The following is a 26,427-nucleotide window of genomic DNA, read 5'->3' on the forward strand; positions in this document are numbered from 1 at the left end:
GGAACTAAATCAGTCTTTAAAAATAAACTCAGTCATCTTATACTCGTTGCTAGAAAAACTTTAGGGGCAATGAAGTGAATCAGGGATACAACATAGAAAACCGATGGCAAGGTGCATACAAAGATCTACCTTTGCACATTGTTATTTGCTATGGATAAGTGTCAAAGCTCTTTAAGACCAGAGGATCCATCTGTATACTGTAACATGAGGATGACACCAAAATGACAGAATTTTAAAAGAGAGTGAAAAAATATCAGATTTTGCATGCTGACACACTTACCTGCATAGTGCTACAGGGTTCTTTTAATCTGACTGATTAAAATCTGGAATAATTTTAAAATGAATCAGCACAACATCAAAAGCACTACACTATGATACCATATGTGTGCTTTGTTTTTCTGCAGAAAATGAATCCTTTATTAATTGTACTCATGGTTAATATGACAGTTATCAGAAGAAAAATAGTTTAATGACAGGCATTGGTCTAGACATTACATTTCCACAGAAACAAGGAAGAACATATGATACCATCTAGCTGTCATAAAATTCACAAAGATGTCATCCTTTGTCATTTTCAAAGTAGCTTTAAAACCTTCAGTTAAGACATGCAGGTCTATCATTATGTCAAATCCCTCGCTTTTAACACCAAACACATGATTAGTGTTGTCAGATCTGTCAAAACTCAACAACTTTGTCAGATATGAAGTAGCACCGACTTGGTTGTCAGCAGTTGGTCGGCTCTAGTGGCGCCTGCTGTGGGACTGGGACAGGATGCTTTACTGGGAGGGTTTCAGGGCTCCCTGTCTTCCTCTGCTCCCAGCAGCCCCCTGTAGCGACCTTCTGGGCTTTCACCTTCTCTAAAAGACAGTGTGAGCCCGAGTGCATGGCGAGCTTTCTCAATGATGCAAAGACAGTGAAGGGCTTTAACAGGTGGCTGGTTGCCTGGCTTTCTGTTTAATTTACCATCCTAACGCTGCTGAGATCAAACTGTATTGTTTACAGTGTGTTAAAAAAACACTGCTTTGGATGGGGTATTTTTTATTATTAGTGAAATCAAATAACTAAATGCAAAGGGCAGCTGTGCAAGAAACATTTTGTAGACAGCACCGTATTGTATTACATTACACTACTAAAAGCACACAATAAATGTCAGAGGGTGTAAGTTTTCACCAGCCCCAGTTTTCTGTAGCTGCACCTTTCCTGAATGAAGACAAATAACGAGAACAATTGAATATTTTAGAGTTTCAGTTTTCAAAGACTGATTTCTTATATAGTTGTTATGTACCCAACTCTATGTGGGTCAAACTTTGAAAGCATAACCCAAAATATATGTATAAAACTTATGAAAGCTTTTCATGCCAGAAATTGGTAGTTTCAACTTTGATGCATCAGGTCGTTGCAGGATTTGAAAGAAGCAGCTGCACAGAACAATTAGGCAGCTGGAGATCAGCCCTTCGCAGTGATATAAAACTTCAGTTTCTGAGCCTGCAGGGATATGAGATATCAGATTTTAAGTAGTGATGTCTTAACATGCAGAAGAAATGTCACTGCTGTTTTTCATTTCAAAAAGGGGAATTATCGCTGGGGGTAAAGCCAAATTTAAAGAGGAAATGTTTTGGGGATGTATTAAGGCTAAAGCTGGAAAATTTTTGGAATGGAAACCATGTTTGAAACAACGTATCATGTCTTCATTTTACACCCTAATTATCACTAAATTTACCTTTTCTGCAATACTTGATTTTTAGCCTTGTATACAATGTATTCTAGTGTGCTTGTGTGGGATAACTCTTAGAAATCAAAGGCAAAATGGTAACAGCCTGTCAGAACACTTTGTTCCAGCATTTTTCAGTCTCTGCAAATTTATGTTTAATCGTGGCTTTTTTATATTTGTAAATTTATTAAGATGATTCATCAGATCTGTAGAACTTTAAATACTGCACAGAGAGCTTACAAAGGTGCTCTACACATGCCAGCACTGAATTCTGCAAAAACTCTGGGGACCTTTCCCAGAGCTAGCCAAGTACTGCAGGATGCCCAGCAGTGCTTAGCTCCATTTGCATCTTCTATCTGTGAAAGAACTTCATATGATGGTTGAAATGACTTAGAATCTCATTACGAACATGAATGGTTACAAAAAACATACGTTGGAGATGCTGGGAAAACACACACACACAGGGGCATAAGCTATAATCTAAACTTAATTTGAGTTGGGGAGAAATCCGAGGACAGATGATTAGACATAAAGTGTGTATCATATATTTTTCTATACAACTGACATAGCCATATGTCTGCATACAATACCTAAACTTTTCTAGAGGATGCTGGAAGAACAATAAGTGCCCTGTACTCAAGATGTAAAAAAAAATAAAATAAATTATAGCCCTTATAAGCCTTATCTTAGCCTCTTTGGCTATTTCTTCACAAAAAGGCTACTAATTAGGTACACAGGAAAAGCAGTGCTCATTTGATCAGCAACTCTGCCATATATTGGGCTTTCCTTCTTGTTTAATGTGCTGTCTCATCATAGATCTACTAAACATAGCTCACACTACACCCCAAAGACAAAACTACTACATTCCTTACTGACTAACCTTTTCTTTCAGAAAAAAATACTGCATTTTAAAAGCAACCTTCTGAGGAAAAGCAAAGTTAATTACTCCACTTCAGAGGTGAGGAAATGAGAAGCAGAACAGTCAAATTTAAGATTACCTACAAGTTTTAGTGCTCAGTCTGAGATGTTACCTATTTTTTCCCAGATTACATCACCTCCTAAATGTAAGGAAAAGTACCCTGTGATTTCAGTTCTACCTCAGTACTTCTACAAATCAATCTGCTTCTCCAGCCAGAGACCTATGAAACAAGGAGCTCAAAGTAGGCAGACATGTTTCTGCCCATGACAGGGAGGTTGGAACTAGCTGATCTTTAAAGGTCCCTTCCAATCCAAATTATTCTGTGATTCTATGACATCTGCCAGAAAGACTTGTTTAACATTACACAGGAGCTTTGTGTCAAAAGTGAGGCAGAATCCAGCTCTCCAGGGTAGCTTTCCATGGATTTAACTGTGAGACCACTCTTTTTATCATTGCAGTTCCTTGATCTTGTTTGTTATACACCTTGCTTCTACAACAAATGAACCTCAGCCTCAGAGGACAACCGCTTCAAAACATTCAACAGTCTTTTTTATTTCTATGCTGTCTTTTTTAATATCTGTGCTGTCCTGTTGAGTCACTTTGAGTATTCCGTATTTAAGAAAACAACTACTTCAGGTTATAGTCTGGAAAAAAATATAGTTTTGAATTTAAAAGCTTTCATGGGTATTATTTGTCTCATTACGAGGAATAGACTGAGACTGATCTACCTCAAAACATTAACAGTCTTCTTACCTTGCTGGTTACAATACTCCTAACTTCTTAGTCCCAGGCTTACCATAGTGTCATTCTGGCTGCCCCGTCCACCTCAGAGTCAAGAGCAGTTTATAGCTTTCCTATAAGGTAAATCCTTTGTCTTTCTGACACGTTGCTCCTAAAACTCTCCAAGAGAATTTGCCTAGGCAAAACCTTGGTCCTTGGTCTGAACATCTGCCTCACAAGGTTTCAGGTGAAAATGTCAACATGGGCTTTTTTCTTCAAACAAAGTCATAGGCCTGGTGTGGTGCTTGAGTTTGTTTTTTTTTTTTTTCCTCCTCAGCAAGTGAAAATCTTTAGCTTTACAAAGAGAAGCATCTTGTTGAATATGTTATGCATTATTTTCCTCTTTAAAAGATGACCATGGAAGACAGTGTTTGCATTGTGCTGTAGTCTCTTTACTAGGAAGCAATGCTTGCTGCAAAATGACTTTAAGGCAACCAGGCATCTACACATTAAGTGTGAAGATACCTAGAAGAAATGATTAGCTATTTGCTTTATGTGATCCCTTTTGTTCCAACATGATACACACAAGTAAAACCATTTGTTCTCAGGTCTTGCAAAAGTGGTCTCTATCTATGACAATGAGAAAAGCCAGAGAGCTGCAGCACTGCTTGGTAGGGCTTACCGCTGAAAAATAATCATGTCAGAGAAGGAAGCAGACACATTTCAATTTTGTCATTGGTCTGTTGGAAAGCTATGACCCTTATTTGCAGTTACCTCCAAGAAAGTTCTCATTTATTCATTTTTAGTTTTAAATTAGCTTTGTCAAAAGCATAAGTGTGTATCCCTCAGGGGAATGTGAATTCAGACCACAACTTTCTGCCTGGGACCAATTTGTACCCTAAATTAGTGATAGAAGCAATGGAACTTATTGATGCAAGCAATGCAAATAGGAGAATTTGTAAAAAAGCCTTTCAAGCTTGAATAAAGTTGACAAACTAAGAACTAACAAAACTGAGGCACAACAGCAGCTTTCAAGAAAATGAGCATTATTGAATAATAAATTTGCAAACCTCTGCAACAGAATGGGCACATTTCAAGTAGAGCACCTGTTGAACTCTTTTATTAGCCCTCCAAATCAAAAACATCATTTCACATTCCTTGTTTCCAGGATCAGATGTCAGTCTCCTTGAAAGCAGGAGGTGCAACAGATAATGCCCTCTGTCATGCTTCCAACAGTGCTAGTTGTTACTTTCCAAGCATGTCTTTCTGTTTTTCTCAGTGTTGCGAGAACAGTTTTCATTTTTTGTAAATGAGGGTAATGATGGTATCATGGCAGTTGCATGACTTGCAGAAAAGTGAAAGACAAAAGGCATGCTGATGCAGTTCATGCTGTGCTTCAGTTCGCACACAGATGAACTTCACTCCTCGGAATTGTCTGTTCTCAGCGCTCACCGCAGCTGTGAAATTCGGAGCTGCGCCTTGGCTACAGCAAGGCAGGGTCAGGCATCACAGTTGGTCAAGCACTCAGGTTGTAAAGGAACAAGCAGTAAGCACATCTGCAAGACTTTGTTGTGATTTCACAGATATCCTCAGCGGCTCAAGTTCAAAAGACATGGAATAACGGATTTTCTTCTGATATCCAAAGAGGATAATCCAGGGTGCATTTATTTCAGGGTAAAATTTACTTTGGCTACTGCAACAGTGTTGCCTTTAGTGTTAAGAATTCTTAACGTTTCAGTTCGAATACATAAAAAAGGGATTAGCTCATAACTTTTCAGATATCAGAACTAGGCTTCATTCATACTTCTGCTGCTATTATCAATGTAATTTTTGTAAGGATAATTGTATTTAGTTTAAATCTAGTTAACAGTTTTGTATCTTGTGCTGGATAGATCCTTATGGCCAATTCTGACCCATTAATGAGATGAAGGTTCACTGAAGGCATCAAATAAGATAAATCAGCACATGCATATGCAATTATTAAAAACTTTGATCCTGTGCCACACAATCCATGCATCTGAATGAAATACAGGCTTCAGTTTTGCCCATAAATTTCACATTTTTATTCTAGAAGTTGAAAGAACACAATATACTGTAATTGTACTGTATTTGTAATAACTTCCTCAAAAAGAGATTTTTGTAAAAGAACAATCATGAAGTGGAATTGAGCCAGTCAGATTACTGGCAAAGCTTCCTGCTGAATATGATTAGATAAAGGGAAAACGGAGACGGGAGAAAATTGATCCTCTCAGCAGAATTTGCCTTAATTACATGCAGGAGGAGGAATTAGCTATTATTCTACCATTAAATTCCTCGAGTGGCCAGAAGGAACACTCTTGCATAATCTGCCTTTTTGATCTAGTATGGGCAAAATGAAGATCCAGTTAAGAAAATTGGAGATGTGGCTGATCAGGTTCTATAAACCTGGCAATTTTTCTCCTTGTAGGTCAGGAAGTAGAAGTATGTATTGGAATCACTTTATCAGCATTTCTCCAATAACCCACTAGTTTCTGCTTAACAGAAGTTTTCATTTAAAGAAGTAAAATAATGGATTTTCACACATGCATTAATCGCTGGCAAACTGCAGTGCAAAAAGCCTTTAAATCTCAAGTACTATTCTTGTAAGGCAACCTCTGCACTGGTTCACTGCTGGCATGACCTGAACTCTGCCCCATCGCAAGAGCAATCACGCTGCTGTGAATCTAATTCTTGTGTTTTTACTAATAAAAGAGTAAATATCTGGTTGAAAGCTTCTGTTTATGCAAGGAACTTGTGGCTTGGAGTACAGCTTTCTCATTGCTGCTTAGTTTAAGTGGAGACAGTGCTAATAAGATGAAATAACAATTCTGAGCATGAACTCCAACAGGGAATAGGCCATGCAGCCTAATGAGAAAGGGAGGTGCCCTTAATATTACAGAGTGCATCGAAACAGCAACAATGACACTGTGATAGGGTGGCATTACTGTCCCATGGGCTAACAGCCGAGTTAGGTATCAGAGAAACCACAAGCACAGCTATACAAGTTTTAGTGGAAAAACTCAGCGCTTCCCCTTTTCAAAAATCAGAAACTGTTACATAATTATTCAAATTAGCAACATGAACCAGAATCAAAGGAAAAGGAAACAAAAGCAAGAAGCTATGAAAAGGGACAGCTTGTCTGAAAGATAATTATATACAGTTAAAAAGAGTAAGAAAAAAGCACTGTGTTTAGTACTCTAGTTTAGCAATGCCCCTTCCTCAAATGCAGTCTGCTCTGCTAATTCTCCCCATTTCTTTTAAAATAGATGTTGCAAACATGATGATTTTATTGTTCATGACTGGGTGGGTGAACTCTGCTGTAATATTACTACAAGCTACCTATACTCAGTCTGCTGGGAAGGCCTCACTGTAATTCGAACTGCTAAAATAATCACTGATAAAAAAGGAAAAGAATAAAAAAGAATAAAAAAGAAAATCTGATTTACTAGTAATAGTCCAGAAAAATCTCTCAAGTTGTCAGAGCTGTAACATTGCCCCTTTGCTTCCTGCTGGCTTCCATGTAAACCATTCCCTTTCTTCAGCCAGGAATGGCACTTGTCTGCTGGAGCTGCCTAGTTTGTCCAACAGCAAATTTGACTGTGAATAGACAGAGTTTCCTTTCATGCTAACCAAAAGGGAGAAAATAAAAAGTAACATACTGGCAAAATTGAGTGGAAACCACCGTTACAGCCATGACTGCTTAATATGTGTGTGCACAGCAAGGAGAGCTGCTGACCAGTAGCATCAGGATACAATAAGGAATGTAGCCTATATAAAACACTACTTTAATGGATACAATGCCAGACAAAGCAGCTGTATGCAAGAGTTGGCTTTAGAGGTGGGAATTAAATCAAAGGCTTTGAGACAGCAGCAGCTCGAACTACCTATATGTTATAACTGATGAGCAAAGGGCACCTGGGACACTATCTAGGAGTTCTTCCCTAAAAAAGCCTTTCTTTATTCTGTACATACCACTGATTCAGATGCAGCAAAGACTGTTATGTCATACAGTTTTTAGATACTCTAATTTGCACCTTTAAGATGGAGGCAGATTAGCAGCACATCCTCACAGTTTGGCTCAGAATAGTCATGCACTACTGGGTGGGAGTCCCCCAGTTTCTGTGAAAATGTCAATCGCGTAGTGTTGGTTCAAGAAAAAGTCTGTTGCTTGACTGTTCAATGAAGGTGCTGCTGGCTGACAATCTAAGAGACAGCTGCATTTTTCATAGGCAGGAGAAGGTGAAAGATAAAAATCTATGTGACAAAAATAAATATGGAGACATCACTGGTTTTCTCCATAGCAGTATCATAGAAAGACTGGAGAGCCATTATCTGTAAAAATCAGAATAAATGGCCTAGGAAAAATGATGGTTGACTTAAGTGTCATGAGGTCATCAGATGTAGTTTACTAAACAGGTTTTTTTATTGAGTAAATCAGCTATTCTATTAGCTTCAACTTGTCCCCAAACAAATCTTCATTAACTAACCACTTCTGCCAAGCATGGCAAACAGCTCAGGCTTGATTATTGTGCAGAGTCATCGGGGACTGAGCCAGAGAAAAAACAGTGCAAATGAAAGTCTAGAAGAAGACATGTCAGTTACCTTCAACAAAATATGGATTCAGTGGAAATAGAATTGGAAATCTGCAGTGAGAGTAAAGATGATTCAAAGTGCATGAAATTCAAAGTTCTTCGCAAAACCAGATTTTTAGCAGACAGACTACTAATTATCAGCAAAGAAGCTAAAGTGAATAATGGAAAGTCGACTGGCACATGACTTGTACATTGGCAGCACTTAAAGCATTTGCAGGCCTTGATCTACAGAAGTACATAATTGACATTAAAACTCCTATGATGTGAGCTTCTTTTCACTTAGGCTAATTTGAGAAATGCAACACTTCTCTCCAATTCACCTGAAAAAACATGACTTTGTGACTTACTGCACTTTGAGGAAGATATATGTAAAATGGGATTTTGCAAAATTTCTGCAAACTGCCCCAGTAGAAAGATACTTCTTCCTTCTACATTATCAAGCAGCAAGCATGCACCAGTTTTATTTTACAAGTGAAATGTTTTTCATAACAATATGAATGAGCTTGATATGGCTGACAGCTTGAATTAATAATTTCCCCGGGCTTCTTTCTCTCTCCTAAGAAGCACAATGTCATGCTCCAATAACAATAATAGATTTTTTCAGGAGAAAAAATTAGATATAAAAGATGATGCCAGATGATGCCAACACAGACAGTGCTCTCTGGTATCAGAAGCTGACAATGCCTCAAGCCTCAAAGAAGTTAATATCATGTTGAAACTGAGAAAAAGAAAAGTGTTTTTGAAATGGCCTAGATCAAGCGAGTATACCCAATCCTGCACTCACGATTGATGTCATATGTCCTGAATTACTACAACGACGCTGTTCAATAACCACACTGCTTATTTTTGGATATTAGTGACAGTAATTGGCAACATTCTGCAATTATACAGTTTGTGGCTTGGGATAAAAAGAACCTAGACCTTCTTCCATGTGCTTCGGCATAGGGTTTGGCCATAATGCCACCCTAAGAGAGCCCCTGACTCCGCTCCACAGACGCTGGAGAGGCAGCCTGCTAAACACAGATTAAGGCTTTCTCTTTTCATCAGTAGTAACTGGCAAAGTTAGTTTTTTTGCCACTTCCTCAAAAGTGACACAAAAGTCATGCATGTACCAAATTCAATGTGCTGAAGAGGAGAAAACACAGATGGTTGGCGGGAAGTGCACATGGCTGCAGTGCAAATAGAAATAATCTCTTTAATGGAGACATGCTAGTTTTGCAGTGGGTGGTCTTGTTTAATCATCATTTATCACATGTAGAGGAAATACAGTGGTGCTGGTCAATTCATGGTCTGATGTTATGGAAAACAATGCAAAGCAAAGCACCCGGGATTGCTCCATCTCATTCTGCTGAGCATGAACTCCTCACTAATTGTGGGGCTGGAAAGAAAGGCACAGCCACTCCTCCTGTCTCTTCCACTTACGAATGTGACACAATCTTAAAATTGGGTAAAAATCAGTTTTTCTTGTGCTGTAAATTTGTCTGCTGGGACAGCATAGGGAAATGTAAATATTTACCTCAATGATGTTTCCCAGGATATCATCTTTTTTAGCAGCATAATGTAAAAAACACCAGCATTTGAAAACATTCCCCCTAAACTGTGTTTTGCAAACCATTTCTGTATTATTCCCTAAGATCTGGCCACATCATTTAAGCTTTCAACAGGAAAAGGACGCTTACATTTGTAACTTCTAAAAAAATATCATAAACCGGATTCCAACAGATTCATGCTCCTGACCCAGCCTTTTCTTGTTGTAAAGGCAGCTGCAGTGAAATAGAGGAGCCAGATGTCTGCAACACCAGGCATACAGAAATTATGAGCTGATTCTATGCTGCTGGCAGCTGAGGACACTCAGCACCTTTTACAAATAGACACTCGATAAGCAAAGTTTGCAGGAAAAGAAAGATGGGTCTTATTTTTCCAATTTAACAGACTTCTCTGATCTCCAATATTGTACTTAAAATACTAAAAAAAGTATCTGCAAAAAAGATGAGGGAGGTACTCTTCACTTGATTAAATTCCAGCACTGCTGCTGCAGTCCCACAAATTCCCACAGCTATTTAAGTTTTCTATCCAGTGCCTACCCTTATCTGTCATGTTCATTATTTTTCATTTACAATTTTCCCCAGCCTTTTAAATGCAATAAAGGGATTCTGGATGCCATTAATTTGATGACCATCTCATATCCTCTATAGCTCCTGCCTGCAGAAGAACCGGAGACTCATCACAACTAGAAAACATGTTCTAAAACGTATGTCAAGAACTGGCTACACTGTGATATCAAAGAGCATGAATGAAATGTGCTAGATAGCACACAACCTCTAATTCACATACCAAGTCATATGTGATGAACAAATAAAGAAGAGACAAAGTACTTTGGAAAGATTCAGGTTAAAAGCTCTATGCATCTATTTCTCACCATCAACTATTCACACAGGGAAAGGTGCTACTGATTCTACATTTTGTTGAAATAAATGAATTTTGAAGTGCAGGACACATTTCTGTTTTATGAAACTATTCTGGATTCACTCTGCTAGTCAAATTCAGTCTCCTCCTTGCCCTTTTCCCTCTCCTTTTGCCATTTCTTCCCACCTTTTTTTGCCTTAACCATCAAGCTCTTTGCCCTTTGAAGAGAGGAAGTATGTTGAACTAGGAAAAGAAAATAGTATTATATTAAGAGTAAAAAGTGCTTTAACTCCTACTTTTTTACAGATACATTTTCTGCATTGCTGCATGTCATTTGTAGGGTGGGCTCTTATATTTTATTAAATAAGAAAACCTCCATCCACATGCTTTCTGGTTCAGTACCCCATTACCCTACAGGTATTACTCAACCAGCTCATTCAAGCTCACAAGAAATAAGGCCGGTCTTTGTACTCAGCCTGAGTCTTCTCAACTAACTTAGTTGTATATGTTCTCTGTAAGGGAGATACATATTCACTTTCTCAGTAAACAGTGACAGAAATAGGAAAACTCTCAGGACTGCAGCACACATTTGAAGTCCAGAAAGGGGAATGACTGGGAATCACAGAATCACAGAATCACCAGGTTGGAAAGGACCCACTGGATCATCGAGTCCAACCATTCCTAACACTCCCTAAACCATGTCCCTCAGCACTTCATCCACCCGTTCCTTAAACACCTCCAGGGAAGGCAACTCGACCACCTCCCTGGACAGCCTGTTCCAGTGCCCAATGACTCTTTCTGTGAAGAACTTTTTTCTGATATCCAACCTGAACCTCCCCTGGCGGAGCTTCAGGCCATTCCCTCTTGTCCTGTCCTCTGTCACTAGGGAGAAGAGGCCAGCTCCCTCCTCTCCACAACCTCCTTTTAGGTAGTTGTAGAGAGTAATAAGGTCTCCCCTCAGCCTCCTCTTCTCCAGGCTAAACAACCTCAGCTCTCTCAGCCACTCCTCGTAAGACTTGTTCTCCAGCCCCTTCACCAGCTTCATTGCTCTTCTCTGGACACGGTGAATCAGATTAAGGGAGGATGTTCTTATTCACAATGTCACGTGTAATCCGTGGAAGCATGCAACATCAGAACAGGTGTTGACGTACTGCAGGCTACAGAGTTGGTGTAGACAAGGACTACCCCACAGGTAGCTGATGTGAGGTTAAATGACACTCTACGCTTTTGCATGAACGTGATGCAGTTTTTCAGTTTTAGATAAAGTTTTAGAGGAAGATTTGGGGAAGGTGAATGTTGGTATTGGAAATTTTAACTAACAACTTCTTGTCCTTATTTATCTCCCTTTTTCTGAAAAGAGAATAAACATTATGGCCTTATATGTGCATTAATATAACTTTTAACATGATCTAACACACCCACAGCAAAATCCCAAAGAGGGGGAGAGATAGTGTAAAGTGATACATATGAAGACAGAGCCAGCTCCCTTGGAAGTACCTAAGAAGACAACAACTGACTTCACTGAGATCAGAGCATGCAGCCCTGCAACCCACATTGCCAGAGCTTCCAACAGAGGCAGAATACTTCCCCTCACCCCACCTTCATCTCTCTGAATATCTTTGTCTCCTGCTCCTCCCACCCCCTTTTTTTTTTGAAGAAAAAGAGGCAAATGGTAAAATGTTACATGAGAGTTCAGAGAACTGTGTGAGATAACACAGCATAAGACCAAGGCACCAGACGACAGCTAATTCTATCACTTGGGTGTAAATTACCCTTCATGCAAAATGGAAAGTGGCAGATTCTCTCAGGACTTCCTGAGGCAGCCAGATCAGGGCTCATAGTTCATGGATAGGTTCATTTTCATTTATAGCTTGTTTATTTTTGGTCTGCTAAGACCGTGGCTTAGCAGATGTACACAATTTTATTTGACTCTTAGCAAAGTCCAGGAGAACAGAGTTAAAAGAAATCGAGAGCAACTAATGTCAAAACAGAAATAGCCTACTTTGTTTAAATCAAGAGTCTGCTACTATCTATTTTGTTACTTTATTACAGTATTCTGACTTCCATTTAACTTTCCCAGAGCGATATTGATGTGCATTTTACTTTAGCTAAAGACAGAATTACTTTGAAAAATCATTACAGCAAAGAGAACAGTTATCAAGTCATGATCATCTTGATGGTGCAGAGACAAAAAGTAGGTGTCTTTCTCAACAGAATAAGCAAGAGATCTGTCACAGCAGAGAGTTCCGTGATATTATTTATTATTTTTTTTTTCTCCTTTGATACCTTAGCTCAAATCCTTGATCAGAACAACTAGGAAGTGTTCTGCTCAGATGGCTTACTGTGTTTTAAGTGGAACGCAATTTAGTGCTCTCCCATTGGACCAAAGCCAAATCCAATAAGGGAAGACAATGTCCAAAGACCAACACATCCACTTCCCCCTTGAGGGGCCAGACAAAGGTTTTGGCATCAGAATAGATTACCAGCATCTGCCTACAGTGTGCCTTTGATAAAAGGGGCTATTAGACTGTAATGGCAGATAGACTGTCCCTCTTTGCAAAATAACATTAGGCATTTTCCAGATCAGAGTATTTGAGTTGCATTATGCTTTGTTATTGAGAACTGTAAAAAGCAGTGCAGGGAGATCAGTGTAATAGCAAGTAATAAAAAGAGTAAATCACATCTCCGTGTACACTTCAGAGCTTCTGTAATTTTTTTTTAATGTACAGATTTCTTTGCTGCCACATTTCCTTTGGGTTTATCTGTGGCATTACTAAAGAAAAAAGGTAGTCTCTGTTTCAGAAAATGGTTAATAATATACACACCTCATAGTCCACCATAGCTTCGAAGAGCCAATTACTGTTAGACTGTTGCATAAATATACATTTAGGAAGCATGAAAATCATAGAATCATAGAATTGCTAGGTCGGAAAAGACTGTTGAGGTTATCCAGTCTAGCCGTACACAACCACTACTAAGCCATATCCCTGAGTACTCCATTTATCCATCTTTTAAATACCTCCAGGGATGGTGATTCAACCAACTCCCTGGGCAGCCTGTTCTAGTGCCCGATAATCCTTTCGGTGAAGAATTTTTTTCCTAATGTATAATCTTGGTGCATTTTGAGGCCATTTCCTCTTGTCCTATCACCAGTCACTTGGGAGAAGAGACCAACACTAACCTCGCTACAACGTCCTTTCAGGTAATTGCAGACAGTGATAAAGTCTCCTCTTAGTCTCCTCTTCTTCAGGCTAAATAACCCCAGCTCCCTCAGCTGCTCCTCATAAGACTTGTTCTCCAGCCCCCTCACCTGCTTTGTTGCCCTTCTCTGGACACATTCTGGCACCTCAATGTCTTTCTCAGGACAAATGTGTAACTATTTACTTGATCCTGTACCTAATGCATGATATCTGAGTTGTAAAATGGGAATTACTGACATGATGAAATACGGTGGCTTCAAACGATTTGCTGTAGTACAAGAGGGACCTGCAGAGCTGTACTCATTAAACTCACTTACTGAAAATTCTCACTTAGTTTTTTGAAGTTCCAAAATCACTCAGTCACTTTAAAAAGCTCAACATCACTAAACACCTCATCGGTAACTTCTTGGAATCCATTATGGCTCAAGACAGCTTTGTTATTATTATATCTAAAGACAACCAAAACATTCAAGTCTGTCTTAAAGAAATGACGTGGAACTTACTGTAGATGGATGGCACACACTAGAAAGAACAATCTGAGTTATTTTTACACACTGAATGTATTAATCAAGCATAGGCCCTGCAGGAAAGAGGCCTAAGTCTTGCTTCCCAGAAGACAACGATAGTTAAAAGCAACCACATTAGTCTCGTTTAGGGAAATGGCAGGAATTATTACTGAAAATGTGATTGCATTATATAAATTGAGGCATGTCTTCAGCTTACTGATTCAGCTCATTTCTGTCACTGCCGTCACAAAAACACTGCATTGGAAATAAGCCAGAACAAAGAAAACATTCAGGTCTTTGTTGTATTTTTCCATAAAGAAAAAATTGAATTATTTGCCCTTCATTTGTTATCAGCATCTCAGCTAAGGGGCAATGTATCCTTAATGCTCAGAGTTCTGTTGCTTTAGAGCAGCGACCAATACCTGAAAACAACATTTTGGATAAAGGTTATACTGCCCTCCCATAATATGTAAGTGGGAATGGACTGTGGGTTTATTTCATATTCTGCTGCACATTCTACCCATTAGTTTGCGATTAAGCCAGCAGTGCTGTGGGAAATCTGCTTCCCTGCAATGTAATTCCAGGCATATTTCAAAGGAGGTTGGTTCCTACTCCTGCTTGCAAGTCAGAAAACGCTGTCTCCAAAACCACAGATACAAAAGGCCACTGAGTCAGAGCTGTTAATGTCACAACCACCCTGGCCCTGCATCTCACCTCCCTGTTAGGACACCAAATGAACCTAAACTTCTGCTTCTACCCGAAGTAGACCTGCCAACCAGCCTAAGCTTCATGGCATAGGGTAGACTTGACTTCCAGCAGTGAGCAGGAGAGATGATTGATTTTAGTCACTGCTTCTTGGATTGTGGCAAAATCACTGAGGTTTCATGTTAGTTTATAGGCTTAGAAAACACTTTTCAGCTAATGAGACTTGAGGCACACAGAATCAACACAGCAATGTTCAAATAACTATTTTGCTTGTAATACCCTCCTGTACATTTGTTAGGCAAGCGGCATTTTGTCTCAGCTAGGTGCTAGATATTCAGGTGCTTTAATACGCTCAGACCAGCATGGCTGCACGCTCCATTAGGGGTATTTATACAAAGAATGTTCACACCAGCAGGAGTGGGGTACACAGCCATGGGATCAGGGTTGTTTCACTACATTAGAACACCAGAGAGTCTCCATCTAACTGGAGCTCTGGACAGTGTTACAATAACGTCCAGACAGTGGTGCATTTGATAATACGTGTGTGTAGGCTAAAGCACAGCTCAAATCCAAACATGATCTGTACTTCTTTAGGGAGAAGTATGCAAGTCTGATCACATAAAATGATTTTCACTTTAGCGTGTGCAATATAATCAAAGAAAATGAATTAATGGTAGAATACATTCAGGCACATTCCAGATAGACCTATGCAAAGGGCTTCCATACAATGCTTCGTCTCAGAAAAGAAATTCAGAAGAGATTAACAAATAATGAACCATTGCATTTTATGCAACTAATTATTGCATCCTCTTTATTTGCACTGCCAATAGGTGAACAGTCTTAAAAGTTTTTTTCACAGAATAATATGAGCTTCTGTTAAAGACCTCCTCCTCCTGCAAAAATAATAGCTTTTCCTGTTTCACCTGAGACTGTCAAATCTATGGGTCTGATGGCCACCCTGTTCCCAGCATCACAAAAGGCCCGCACTGTACCACAGCACAGCAGGCTGAATGGCATTCCGTAGTGTGCCCTTGCACTGAGGACAGCTGACTGTATGCCAGGTAGTCTTTGCCAAAGCACAGCCAGCAGTTTAAGGGAGGTGGAGTGCTGGTAAGACCACATCTGAAGTCTGTGCCCAGTGTGGCACTCTCGATTGTGAGAAAGATATGGACATTGGCAGAGTTAGTGAGGCTGGAGTGTGATGCACCCATTTTCAGCCTTGAAGATGTCCAAGCCCTCTGGACAAGTGGAGAACTCAGCCACACAAGCGCTATCTGAACAAAAGAACCCAGAATCATTCTGTGCTTCTGGAAATGTCCACGAAGTAAGATAGCGCATTCCTTCAAGGCATTTTAAGATCATAGTTTTGAATACTTATACTCTTTATAATATCCTTCCCTCACTAAGATCCTTATTCCAAAAGTTTAGAAGCATACTAAGCAAAAGAAGAGTGAGAGTAGTAACCAGAGATTGAATACCAAAGGTACTACAAGTCTTTCATTTCCTGCATTTGAAACACGTTTATAACTTTGGAGACCACCATTTTCAGAGGTGGAAAAATTTAATAGGCCATACGGTACAAAAAAATTGTCCTCTCACCATTTATTTTTAGGAAGTTCTGAGCTTTCCCTGAGCTCTTATGTTCAGCAAGCTGCCTCAAGCCATACTTGAAATTCCAAGAACTGAGCACTTTCCTGAATTGCTATGAAGGAGAGTGGACTTGTCACAAGGAAACCAAAATCACCAAGCTGCAGACTGAATGCCATAGACTGTCTCTCTCCGGATTCAGGCAGCGTCTCAGATTGAATCAAACAGTTTAAATTCAATATTCATAATCACACAGAGAAAAGAGGGAGAACCAGGGAGGATGAAGAAGAATTGGTGTAATACATTCCACTACCTGACAACACTTAAATTGTGAATCAACTGTAGCTACCAAGAGTTCTTAAAGTAGGGGCCAGTGTAATAGTCATTCCAGTAATCCCTATCTTTCAGGCCACAAAGTTCCACGTGTCTTCAGGTCATGTACACTTTGCATCCAAAAGGTAAAATGGAATTTACCAGGCTTATTCCAAATCTGTTCTCAATTAGTATAAAACCATCCCACATGTAAACCGATCTGGTGCAACCTGCCAGATGTTTGGGTAGCCTTTCTGTGGCCGACTCATTCTCATGACTCAGTCTTGCTCCTTCTCAGGCACTTATTATCAGAGCAATTGATGAGCGCCTTGTATCATGTGTTAAATCAATTACAAATGTTCCAGCAAGAGCTCTCTTCTGAGTTCCCCTCATTAGAAACTTCCACTGGCTTCATAAACATGGGGTTTTTTTTGTGTGTGTGATGTGGAGCTTAACATTCATAAAGCTGACTTCTGGGACAGACAAGATGAAACTTGCTCTAGCTACAGTCAGATGCCTCTAAAATTGGAAACAGTGTTCTCCTCCAAGGTCAGCTCCTCATTAGTAAAGGAAAACATTTTTAAGTGCTGGTTTAAGCAATTTGATAGTGGATCCAGAGGCAGACTGCATTTCAGGATTACTCAAGGAAATGGAGGAAATGAACCATGTAAATTCTTTGTCAGTTTTCTACACTCTTCAAATCTATTTTAAGGTTTAACATCTGCATGAAGGTCTTAACTTAGTTATATTTCATCAGACCTTCCACAGAAACATCGTAGTTTTGGTACAGATCCAGAAACCAATCCTCACTTCAATGGGAAATCAAATTTCAAATCCTAATTCCTTGTTTCTTTTTGGACAGAACAGTCTCTGAAAGGATAGCTCTGAGGAGTTCAAGAGAGCTTGAACACAGCTGGCATACAATCAGTTCCAACTTTATTCTCCACAGGATTTCATTTTGGTTTTGAATCCTCTCTGGTGTAAGTCTATTTTTAATGTCTTTCTTTCTTTCTTTCTTTCTTTCTTTCTTTCTTTCTTTCTTTCTTTCTTTCTTTCTTTCTTTCTTTCTTTCTTTCTTTCTTTCTTTCTTTCTTCTCTCTTTCTCTCTTTCTTTCTTTCTCTTTCTTTCTCTCTTTCTCTCTTTCTCTCTTTCTCTCTTTCTCTCTCTCTTTCTCTTTCTTTCTCTCTTTCTTTCTCTCTTTCTTTCCTTCTTTCTCTCTTTCTTTCTCTCTTTCTTTCCTTCTTTCTCTCTTTCTTTCTCTCTTTCTTTCTTTTCCTTCCTTCCTTCCTTCCTAGGCAGCCCCTTAGAGATTTTCCAGAAAATACCTGATCCCTCTTGGTCAGATGTTCCAATGAACGAAACAGCTTGCTCAGCTGTAGCACTGTAATTAGCATACATCGTGACAACTCTCAGTCCTTCTCTAACCTGCTGGCTACACAGCATGATTGCCTTGGGATTTTAAGCAGATTTGCTTTTAAGCAGAAGTGTAATATTACTGAGAGTCACCATATGGCATTGCTGCAGATAACTTTGATATTCCTGTTTACCTGGCTGTACAGAGGTTAGATATTATGAAAATACTTCTTACAAGCCAGTGCAGAGTTTTTGCTGATGTTACTGCTCCAGCTCCATTTCAGAGGCAACACTTTCAACTTAAACATATCCAATCTCAACTATGTATTTGTATCCACATGTGCTAATGCCCAAGCTCTCACAACAACGTAGGGTTTCTTTGCAGCAAAGGAACGCGAACAGCTGCACAGCCATGGTTTAGAAACACAGACAGGCACAAGAAATGTGGGAGGAAGATATTCCTAAACTACTTTAAAAATTAATTGCTTCTTAATTACTGCATTGAAATGCAGTAAAAAAAGCTCATTGAAATGATTTACTGACTTTTAAAATTGTTAAAAGGCTACCTATTTAATGACTGAATATGTTGGCTGAAAAGTTTCGCCTACAATGGTTGCATTTGCAAATAACCTGGGATCAAATAATGTAATAACTCAGACCTCATTAAATTCCTCTGAAGGGACTACTCTCCAAATGACACGAGTGGTAATTTTTAGTGCAGGCTGTGGTGTATAACATATGCCATCACTTCAAATCTGCTGTAGCTCCCAGCCTGAACCGTCTGCTGTCGGGGATGGGCCCTGGCTGGTGCAGAGTGCAGCTGTCTCTGCAGGTCTGATTGATGCTGAGTGAGCAAAGAAGAGGGTCAATGGACCTTTTCAAATGCTTAGCTTTCAAGGCATGATGAAGTTGTGGCATGGCTCTTATTTGCCAAATGTCTCTATTTTCACATAAAGTTGTAAGATCATATTTTCTCTTCTTCGTTTCAAAAATTCCTCATTTAAGAACAGGATAAAAATTTGTTTCATACATAAGACCACCTCATGAACAAAGTACTTTCCTCTCAGATACATGCAGAAACTTCACTTTGGTAAGGTTAGGATTTTTTTTCCCCACTCATGGTGGGGAAAAAATTTCATCTCATTGATGACAACAGGTTTGTGCCTACAGACACGTTTTCACACTTGTGCTCAGTTTCAGCCAAGTGCAATCACCCTGCAGCACTGCTATGATTAGCACTAAAACCAGTATAGGTTGCAGAGGCCACCAGTTGTGCAGTTACATGTAGCTAAGCTCCGTGCCACAGCTAGTGCATTTAGCACTGTGTTTATGGTTAGATTGAACACATCCTCAGGAACAGAATAGTTACACTGGTAGACATATATTCCCAATTTCAGAACTAGACCTCCAACACTGTGTGGCGAAAGGAAATTGAAACCTGAGGCTGCGATCACTGTAGCATAGGCTAATAGGTAGAGGTAAGTGTGAATTTTGTCCATGGTGCTTGCTTTATTTTTTATCTAGATACCCTGGAAGGCTGTGGCTCACCAATTATTCCACTGAAGGAATAATTTTGAATCCAGTGGACAGGCAGCTTTCATCTTTTCCATCATCATCAAGATGGTATCTTCCCAGGCTTCCACAAAAGAAATTCCAAATATCAGTGCATGACCACAGCTTTGTGCACCAGTGAATTATAAAGCAGGTCCCTGAGGGAACTGCTAATATTGATGAAAGGAACCTTGCTTGGTTCAACAGGCAGAGGTATTTTTTGGCAGGAGGACAGCGCTCTCCTTTGGGCATGTTAAATCCATACTTTAGATGATAACTGCCCTTATGTCTCCCACAGAAGCATTTGAAACATTACCTCAGTGGAGATATGTCTGAGATACCGTTCTCTTTTCTCACACCTGCCTAGCTGTTGTGCCATTTTCCATTTTATTGAAGCAGATATTAAGAGAAACTACTAACGATAGCTTTCATGTTTTTTTCTCTTCTGTGAGTCAGCCACAGGCAACAGCAAGGGAGTCAATATAGATGTTTTTGGATGGAATTAATTCAGCTCTAATCCCCATTAAATTGAGAGTGATATGTAAGTCAGGTAGTAAAAGAGACAAGTTCTCTGAGATGCTACCAGGGCAAAGGGGGCTCTTGGGAGTCCAAGAATTAAAAAATGAGAAAGATAACCAAGTAAAATTCCCACAGCAGAAAATGGATTCCTACAGTAGACTTAAAATGCTTCTATGGATGTCCAAACAGAGGGCTGTAAATCATTTCTCCTTCCGCATTTTAAGGGGCTGACTCCAGAAGCATTAACTCAAGACAGACCCACTGGATCACATTTTTCAGTAACAGTTTTTTTCATTTTTTTTTTTTTAATAAAGCTAGCCAGAGAAGAGACCAGGACTCTTTTTTGTGGTTGTACTACAAAAGAAGAGCATAAACAAGAGACAGTTTCCAATAACAATTTTCCCTTTTTGGGTTTTCCAGTGGTTTTGGCCAATATATACAACCTTCTCCATTTATACACCATCATCCTCAAACACAGGCACCATTTCTTGAAGTGACAGAGACAAGCTATTATAGAAAGATAATTTAAAAAAGTTATTATCTCCTGGTTGATTATAGTTTAGTAATTTTATAATGGTTATAGTTATTTTCATAAAGGGAAAGTGTTAACAAAGCCATTTTCAAAGAACTGAAAATCCACTCTGAGATACCCAAGGTATTCTAATATAGGCAAATGCACACTGAAAAATCCCTGAAAAATCCCATCCTTCATCTTTTGCTTTCAGAATACATTCAACACAATCTAATTCTGTACAACTTTAATAGCAGAAATGTTGTCACATGAATAAAATTTCTTAAGGGTTAGTAATTTATATGAGAACTGCTCTGCAGCATTTGTTAAATGCTTTGATGCTTGTGATGTACTGCAAATGTATTTCCAACAGTATTTAAATTTGTTACTTTTAAAGAAATCATGAGTTAAGCTGAATATGTTTGGTAAAAGAATTGAAAATGTCCTTTGATGACATAAACTAATTGATAAGTGGTTTTAAAAAAGACTGGCGTGAGAGATAAGGAACTTACAAGTCATAAACAACTGCACCTATGAGATAATACACAAAAAGGCTGAAGTTTGAACTACAGAAAACAGAAATTAAAGAACTGGGAAAAAGAGATAGTAGGTTGCAAGAAATACTTGAAATAGTCAATGTTAACCATGAATTTGAATATACATGAATAGTGAATGAAACTTGTGTAAAGTAGTGGAATGGATGCAGAGAAGTCAAAAGAAAAAGGGCCTCTCCCATCTTCCCACAGGGAAGAGCACATACACAGGACTTTCGTGATTGAGAGAGGCAGATTTGGATTTTTGTTTCTGACTTGCTTTTTCTTCTCCTTAAGCACTAATTTTGGTGACAGAATTTGGAATTGATTATGATTATTTCCAAAAGAAAAGCAACGTCAGACATTAAAAGAAGTTCTTTAAGTATCATATTTAAACTGAAACCTCTCTCGCTTGCAAGGCTTGAATAGTTCGAACCGCAGAAAGAATAACAGCAGGATGTGAATATGCATGTTTTGACCTGCAGACCACTTCCTTTCTTCATTTCCATGTCTGAAATAGGGCCTAGAGAGCTTTAACCTTCTCTCTGAGACATTAAACAACACATCCAATAAAGTGTAACTTTTTTTTTAGAAAAGACAAAGATCACTTCATCTTTGTAGAAAAACTCACCAGAGGGGCCCTCCTCTGCTGGCAAGAGCTAGCAGATCTGCTAACCTAGAACCTTCTTGTTCAGACTTGCAAAATTGTGACTGCTCTTCTGGGGAGGAGAACAAGAGGAGATATGACCTTGGATTCCCCTTCTATGTGCTTTTAGCTCAGAATAAATCAGCTTGGACATAGGAGGCATCACATCTGCATCAACTTGATCTGTAAGTAGTTTTAGGCTGATTAATCTGTCCAGTTCCTCAGTGAAACACAGACTCTCTTACAGGCTTGGTGTCTGACAGAGAAGAACCCATCAGATTAACTGATGCAGGTACACAGAATGATACCTTCCCTTTCTACCATCCCATGGATTTCCCATTTTGTTACTCACCAGTACTGCTCTGGATGGTCCTCACTGTAGTGGTTGTACGTGGGGGTGATGAGGATCGCAGCGATATGCATTCATCATCCTGGGAACAGCCCTTCTCAATGGCTCTGACATAGCTGTGGCTCCTCATGCGGAAGCAGCCTGGCATGGGCAGATCCAGTGCCTCCACTGCCTGAGATTCCAGTTCACTGAACACCGACTCGCAGACGGATTCAAACTGACCATTCACCTCCATTTCACTCACCTGCAGGCAAAGACCAGGCAGGTTCAGTACATCCCATACATCATTGGATCTGGTACAAACACTCAAAACTGCAGAGGCACAATCGTCAACATCTATTAGAAGATCTCATCACACAGAAAGAACAGCTCAATGGCACATAAACACATCCCATTTTACAACACAACAATTGTTAGCGGGAAAAAAAGAGCACAAAAAGGGGAGACAGAGTCTTTAGGCACAAATTCAGCAGAATTTAGGCTTTTGGTTCCTGCTAAGACTGGTGGGAAGCTGGGAGTCCTCGTAGCAGCACCTGATTTATCTCACTCTGGGCCCACAGCAGAGGCTGAACCTCTGGTCACTATGACCATTACATTATAAACCAAAAATCACTCTTTCTTTGGAGGCTTAGGAAAAAAGCTCAGCTTAACCCCAGTACACAGTCAATGCAACACATAGGCAGTCACAGAGATAAACCTGAGAAGCTGGGAAGCTCGAGGGTAGAAGTGGTAACCAACAATTAGGAAGGGGAGGCTGATAAGGGAATTAGCTTTATTGCAGGGGAAAAATGTTTGTACAACTACATTGCTGGGCTGACCTCTTTGGCTGAGAGCAAGTGATGCAAGGAAATCCTTAAAGCCTGGAGCAGACACTAGATGGTGACAAAGACTTGCTCTCACCCTCGTTAAAGAACATTCAAAAGATGTGACCTTGCTGCAGGTCTCACAAACCTGAAAACCACTGACCTTGGCTTGATTAGGAATGGATGCTCATGTTTCTAAACCGAGAACAGAGGCCTGAGATTGGCATTAAAGCACAATAATCATCACTGTAGGAAACATGCACACAGAAATAATCACTTGGGGATTTTGTTAGTTTTCAAGCATGGAAAAGGCCAAGGTTGCAAGAGAAGATAAAGACTGTTAGGGTGGTAGGAAAAAAAAAATTAGAAATTCTTTCCCAGGACGAATTTTACCAAGGAAAACATGCAGACTATTTCTACATATAAAGGAAAATAATTTTATTTTTCAGAGGAAAACTGCTTAAAAGAGCACAGAATAGTAGTGGATAGTATATTTTAAATAACAATCCTAAAATGGTGGAGAATAGCTGTATCTGAAAACCCATATCTCTGAATGACTGCCTTTTTAAAAAAAAGCCTCCACAACTTCTTCATATTGCTAAATAACACTGGCAGGCAGCTTTGTGTGGGTGTAAGGTGTCCAGTAACCAAACATAGTAATCATATAGTTGCCTTGGAAACCTGAATTTCAGTGCTGTTTCCTCCTAGATACATCCTCAACCTCTTTCTAGAGCATCAGTAAAGTGCTTGACTATAGAATACACAGGTGGATACTCTAAGGTTACAGTGCCCAAATACAGAGCGCCACAGAAATTCAAACGACTGCTCCATTCTGAATGGCACATATCTTCGCTAAGGCCACAGCTGAAGTTCTGGCATCAATGATATCACATGCTTTTGTTGACACTGCTACGACCTGACAGTAACAGGAACTACAAATCCTGCCCTGCTGCACTTCTGGACTAATAAAAGAAAATTCTGTTATCCAACTGATTTATCCAAATGATCCACTTAAGCAAATAAGCCAAGAAACACACCACGGAGCTACAGGATTTAGCAGATGAACTACTGGCCCACTGCCCTGTGGAGTGCTGGCACTTTTGAATTTCTTTTTTTTTTTCTTTCAGATCTGTTTCTGACCGATTCAACTGTACAGGCATGTTGTATGCAAGGACAGACTGTTTTATGATGGTAAAACTCATAAACTGAATGTGTCACAGTGGCTTTTGTTTTTATTTTTATTTTCTAGTTTGGAATGAGCATGAAGAGATCTACAGAACTTAAGGATAATACCTTTGCACTTTATATATGTACTGTGACATTTGTACTACATAGGTGAAGTCTAGAGGTGTATGGGGCTAAGAATGTATATAACAGCATAAAGACTTAAAAATTCTGATAAAATACTAATAAAATTATGAAATACAAAATACTACAAACTTAGTTTTCCTTTAGCATCTCATTCAGCATGTGAGTGCTTTAAGTTTTTTTTAGGCATTAAAAAAAGTTTGCTTTCAGGTACTGAGCACAAGATCCCTAAGAGAACACTGTTTAAAGACTCGATGTGCACCTGCTTTTGGAAAAGAAAAATAAAAAATTACTGCTTCTTCAAACCAAGTGCACGTTGTGCCACTCATCCTATCAAATGTTACTCTCTCAAAAACAAGATGTGAAAACAAAACCAATGTGAAAACACTACCATTTTCTTAAGAAACATTTTGAAAATGTGTGCCATGCAACAGCCAGATTTCACTTAAAGCAAAATCAAGTTTCTTCTACTGCAAGGGCTTGGCCAGCACCCAGCATGGCAGCTGCTCTCTGGGCCGCTGTGGGTGAGTGTCACCCACCTGACTGATGGTGCTCATGGCTCTCATGTAGCTCTCATTGCGGGAGCGGAACTTGGGGGATGTCAGCAGCCCTGCAGGGTCCAGGCTGTCCAGGCTTCGGTTGATGGAGACTTCACTCACTGCTCTCAGGTAACTGTGGCTCCGGATCTGAAGCTTTGGTGAGTGTTCACTGGATATCCTGGGAGGTTTGTGGAAGGAAAAAAAAAAAAAAAAGAAAAGAAAATAGTTATTTCATCAAATCTGACAGGCCTCACTAGGAGTGGGGTAAAGGAGGAGAGGCTCAATAATAAGATTGGCTGCATGATCATAAACACATGAGCTGAATATCCACTTCTTGGAAAAAAAAGTTTTTAGGAACTGTAGGGGTTGTATTCTATTAAACGGTTGCTCCTCTGTGAAAAGCTGGTGCTGACCAGACCTGCTAATGCTGTGACCCTGACATCTAAGTATGTACCCCTTTAATGGGGCTGATTAATCTGGAGCTTTCAAGGGTATATGGGCAAATACAGTAGGCACATCATACACAACATGCAAAAGCACTCCTAATACATCCTAACCTGGGAAATCATTCCAAGAATGTGGGGCACCTGGTAGGAGTTGATGTGCTTTAAAATTTATTTTGTACCTAGCTTAAACTGAAAGTTGAAAAAATGTAGGCTAGAGAAGCAGCTTTATGTGACGATGTCAAAATATAAGTTTAAAAACCACGGTTGTATTTCTGAAGCGATAACATTTCCTAACTTTCCACTGCCAGCGACAGATGAGATGCACAAGTAATCAAAAACAAACAAAAAACCCTCATAGGTAATATGCACAAACTGCAGTACTCCTGCCATATGTGCTTATTCAACTAGATTATTCAAAGGTTATAACGTGTAGCTACAATTTTCCACCTGCGAGCAGTTTTACCCTCTGAAAATGCCCGTTAAGTACTGTCTTCACAATCTGAGGCATCCTATAAAGATGTGAATCACAAAAAGTGAACCGTGTCTTGCCTCTTACGCAATGCAGTTCATTCTGGCGATATTCCTTTTTGAACAATTAATCAGTGGATAAAGTACGGAAAGGATGATTCTGCAATATTTTTATTAAATATCTGTAATATTTTCCAAATATGATGAAGTAAACAAATTAAATATAAAATAAATTTTCCATTTTTTCAAGGTAAATCTCACTTGGATGTTTACAAGTATATGAAAGAGAAATCTGTAACCTAGTTACAGGCTTCATTGTGGTCCCCTACCCTTCAGAAACACACACAGAGATGACCTGAAAGAAGAGAATCCATTTAATGTCTAATTCCTCAAGCATTTGCAGAGCTTTTGTGTTCAAGTACCTAACGCTGGTAATTAGTATGAACAATTTCCCAGTGGCGTGCACAATTCTGGTAATTGTCAATGTATTTTAGGAGGACAATTCCATTGTGTAATCTCACACCTAAGTAGTTCAGAAACTTGATCTGTTTCTGAATGGTATAATAAAATCTAGGTCATCTCTACAACACGCTATTCTCTGGTTGCTAATTACCTGCCTAATAAAAATATGTAAACTTACATTAATTACTCAATATTCCTGTCACAAGATGAAGATTCTGCTTGCCATTTTCACTGGCATACGTTGCAATACTTAGAGCAGTCA

The 26,427-nt window shown here is 39.3% G+C and overlaps 1 protein-coding gene across 10 annotated transcripts in view; it reads right to left on the reverse strand.

Moving 5' to 3' along the window:
• DLGAP1 (DLG associated protein 1) overlaps window positions 1-26,427 on the reverse strand; it is a 415,565-nt gene that overhangs the window by 73,904 nt on the left and 315,234 nt on the right. For all 10 annotated transcript variants that reach the window (XM_054059675.1, XM_054059670.1, XM_054059672.1 and 7 more), the window contains 2 exons: window positions 24,790-24,967; window positions 22,143-22,383 (listed from right to left, as the gene is read on the reverse strand). In XM_054059675.1, the coding sequence (XP_053915650.1) occupies window positions 22,143-22,383; window positions 24,790-24,967 (419 nt within the window). The remainder of the gene's footprint in view (window positions 1-22,142; window positions 22,384-24,789; window positions 24,968-26,427) is intronic.

The sequence above is a fragment of the Cuculus canorus genome, chromosome 2 (assembly GCF_017976375.1).
Source record: "Cuculus canorus isolate bCucCan1 chromosome 2, bCucCan1.pri, whole genome shotgun sequence".
Classification (NCBI taxonomy): Eukaryota; Metazoa; Chordata; class Aves; order Cuculiformes; family Cuculidae; genus Cuculus; species Cuculus canorus.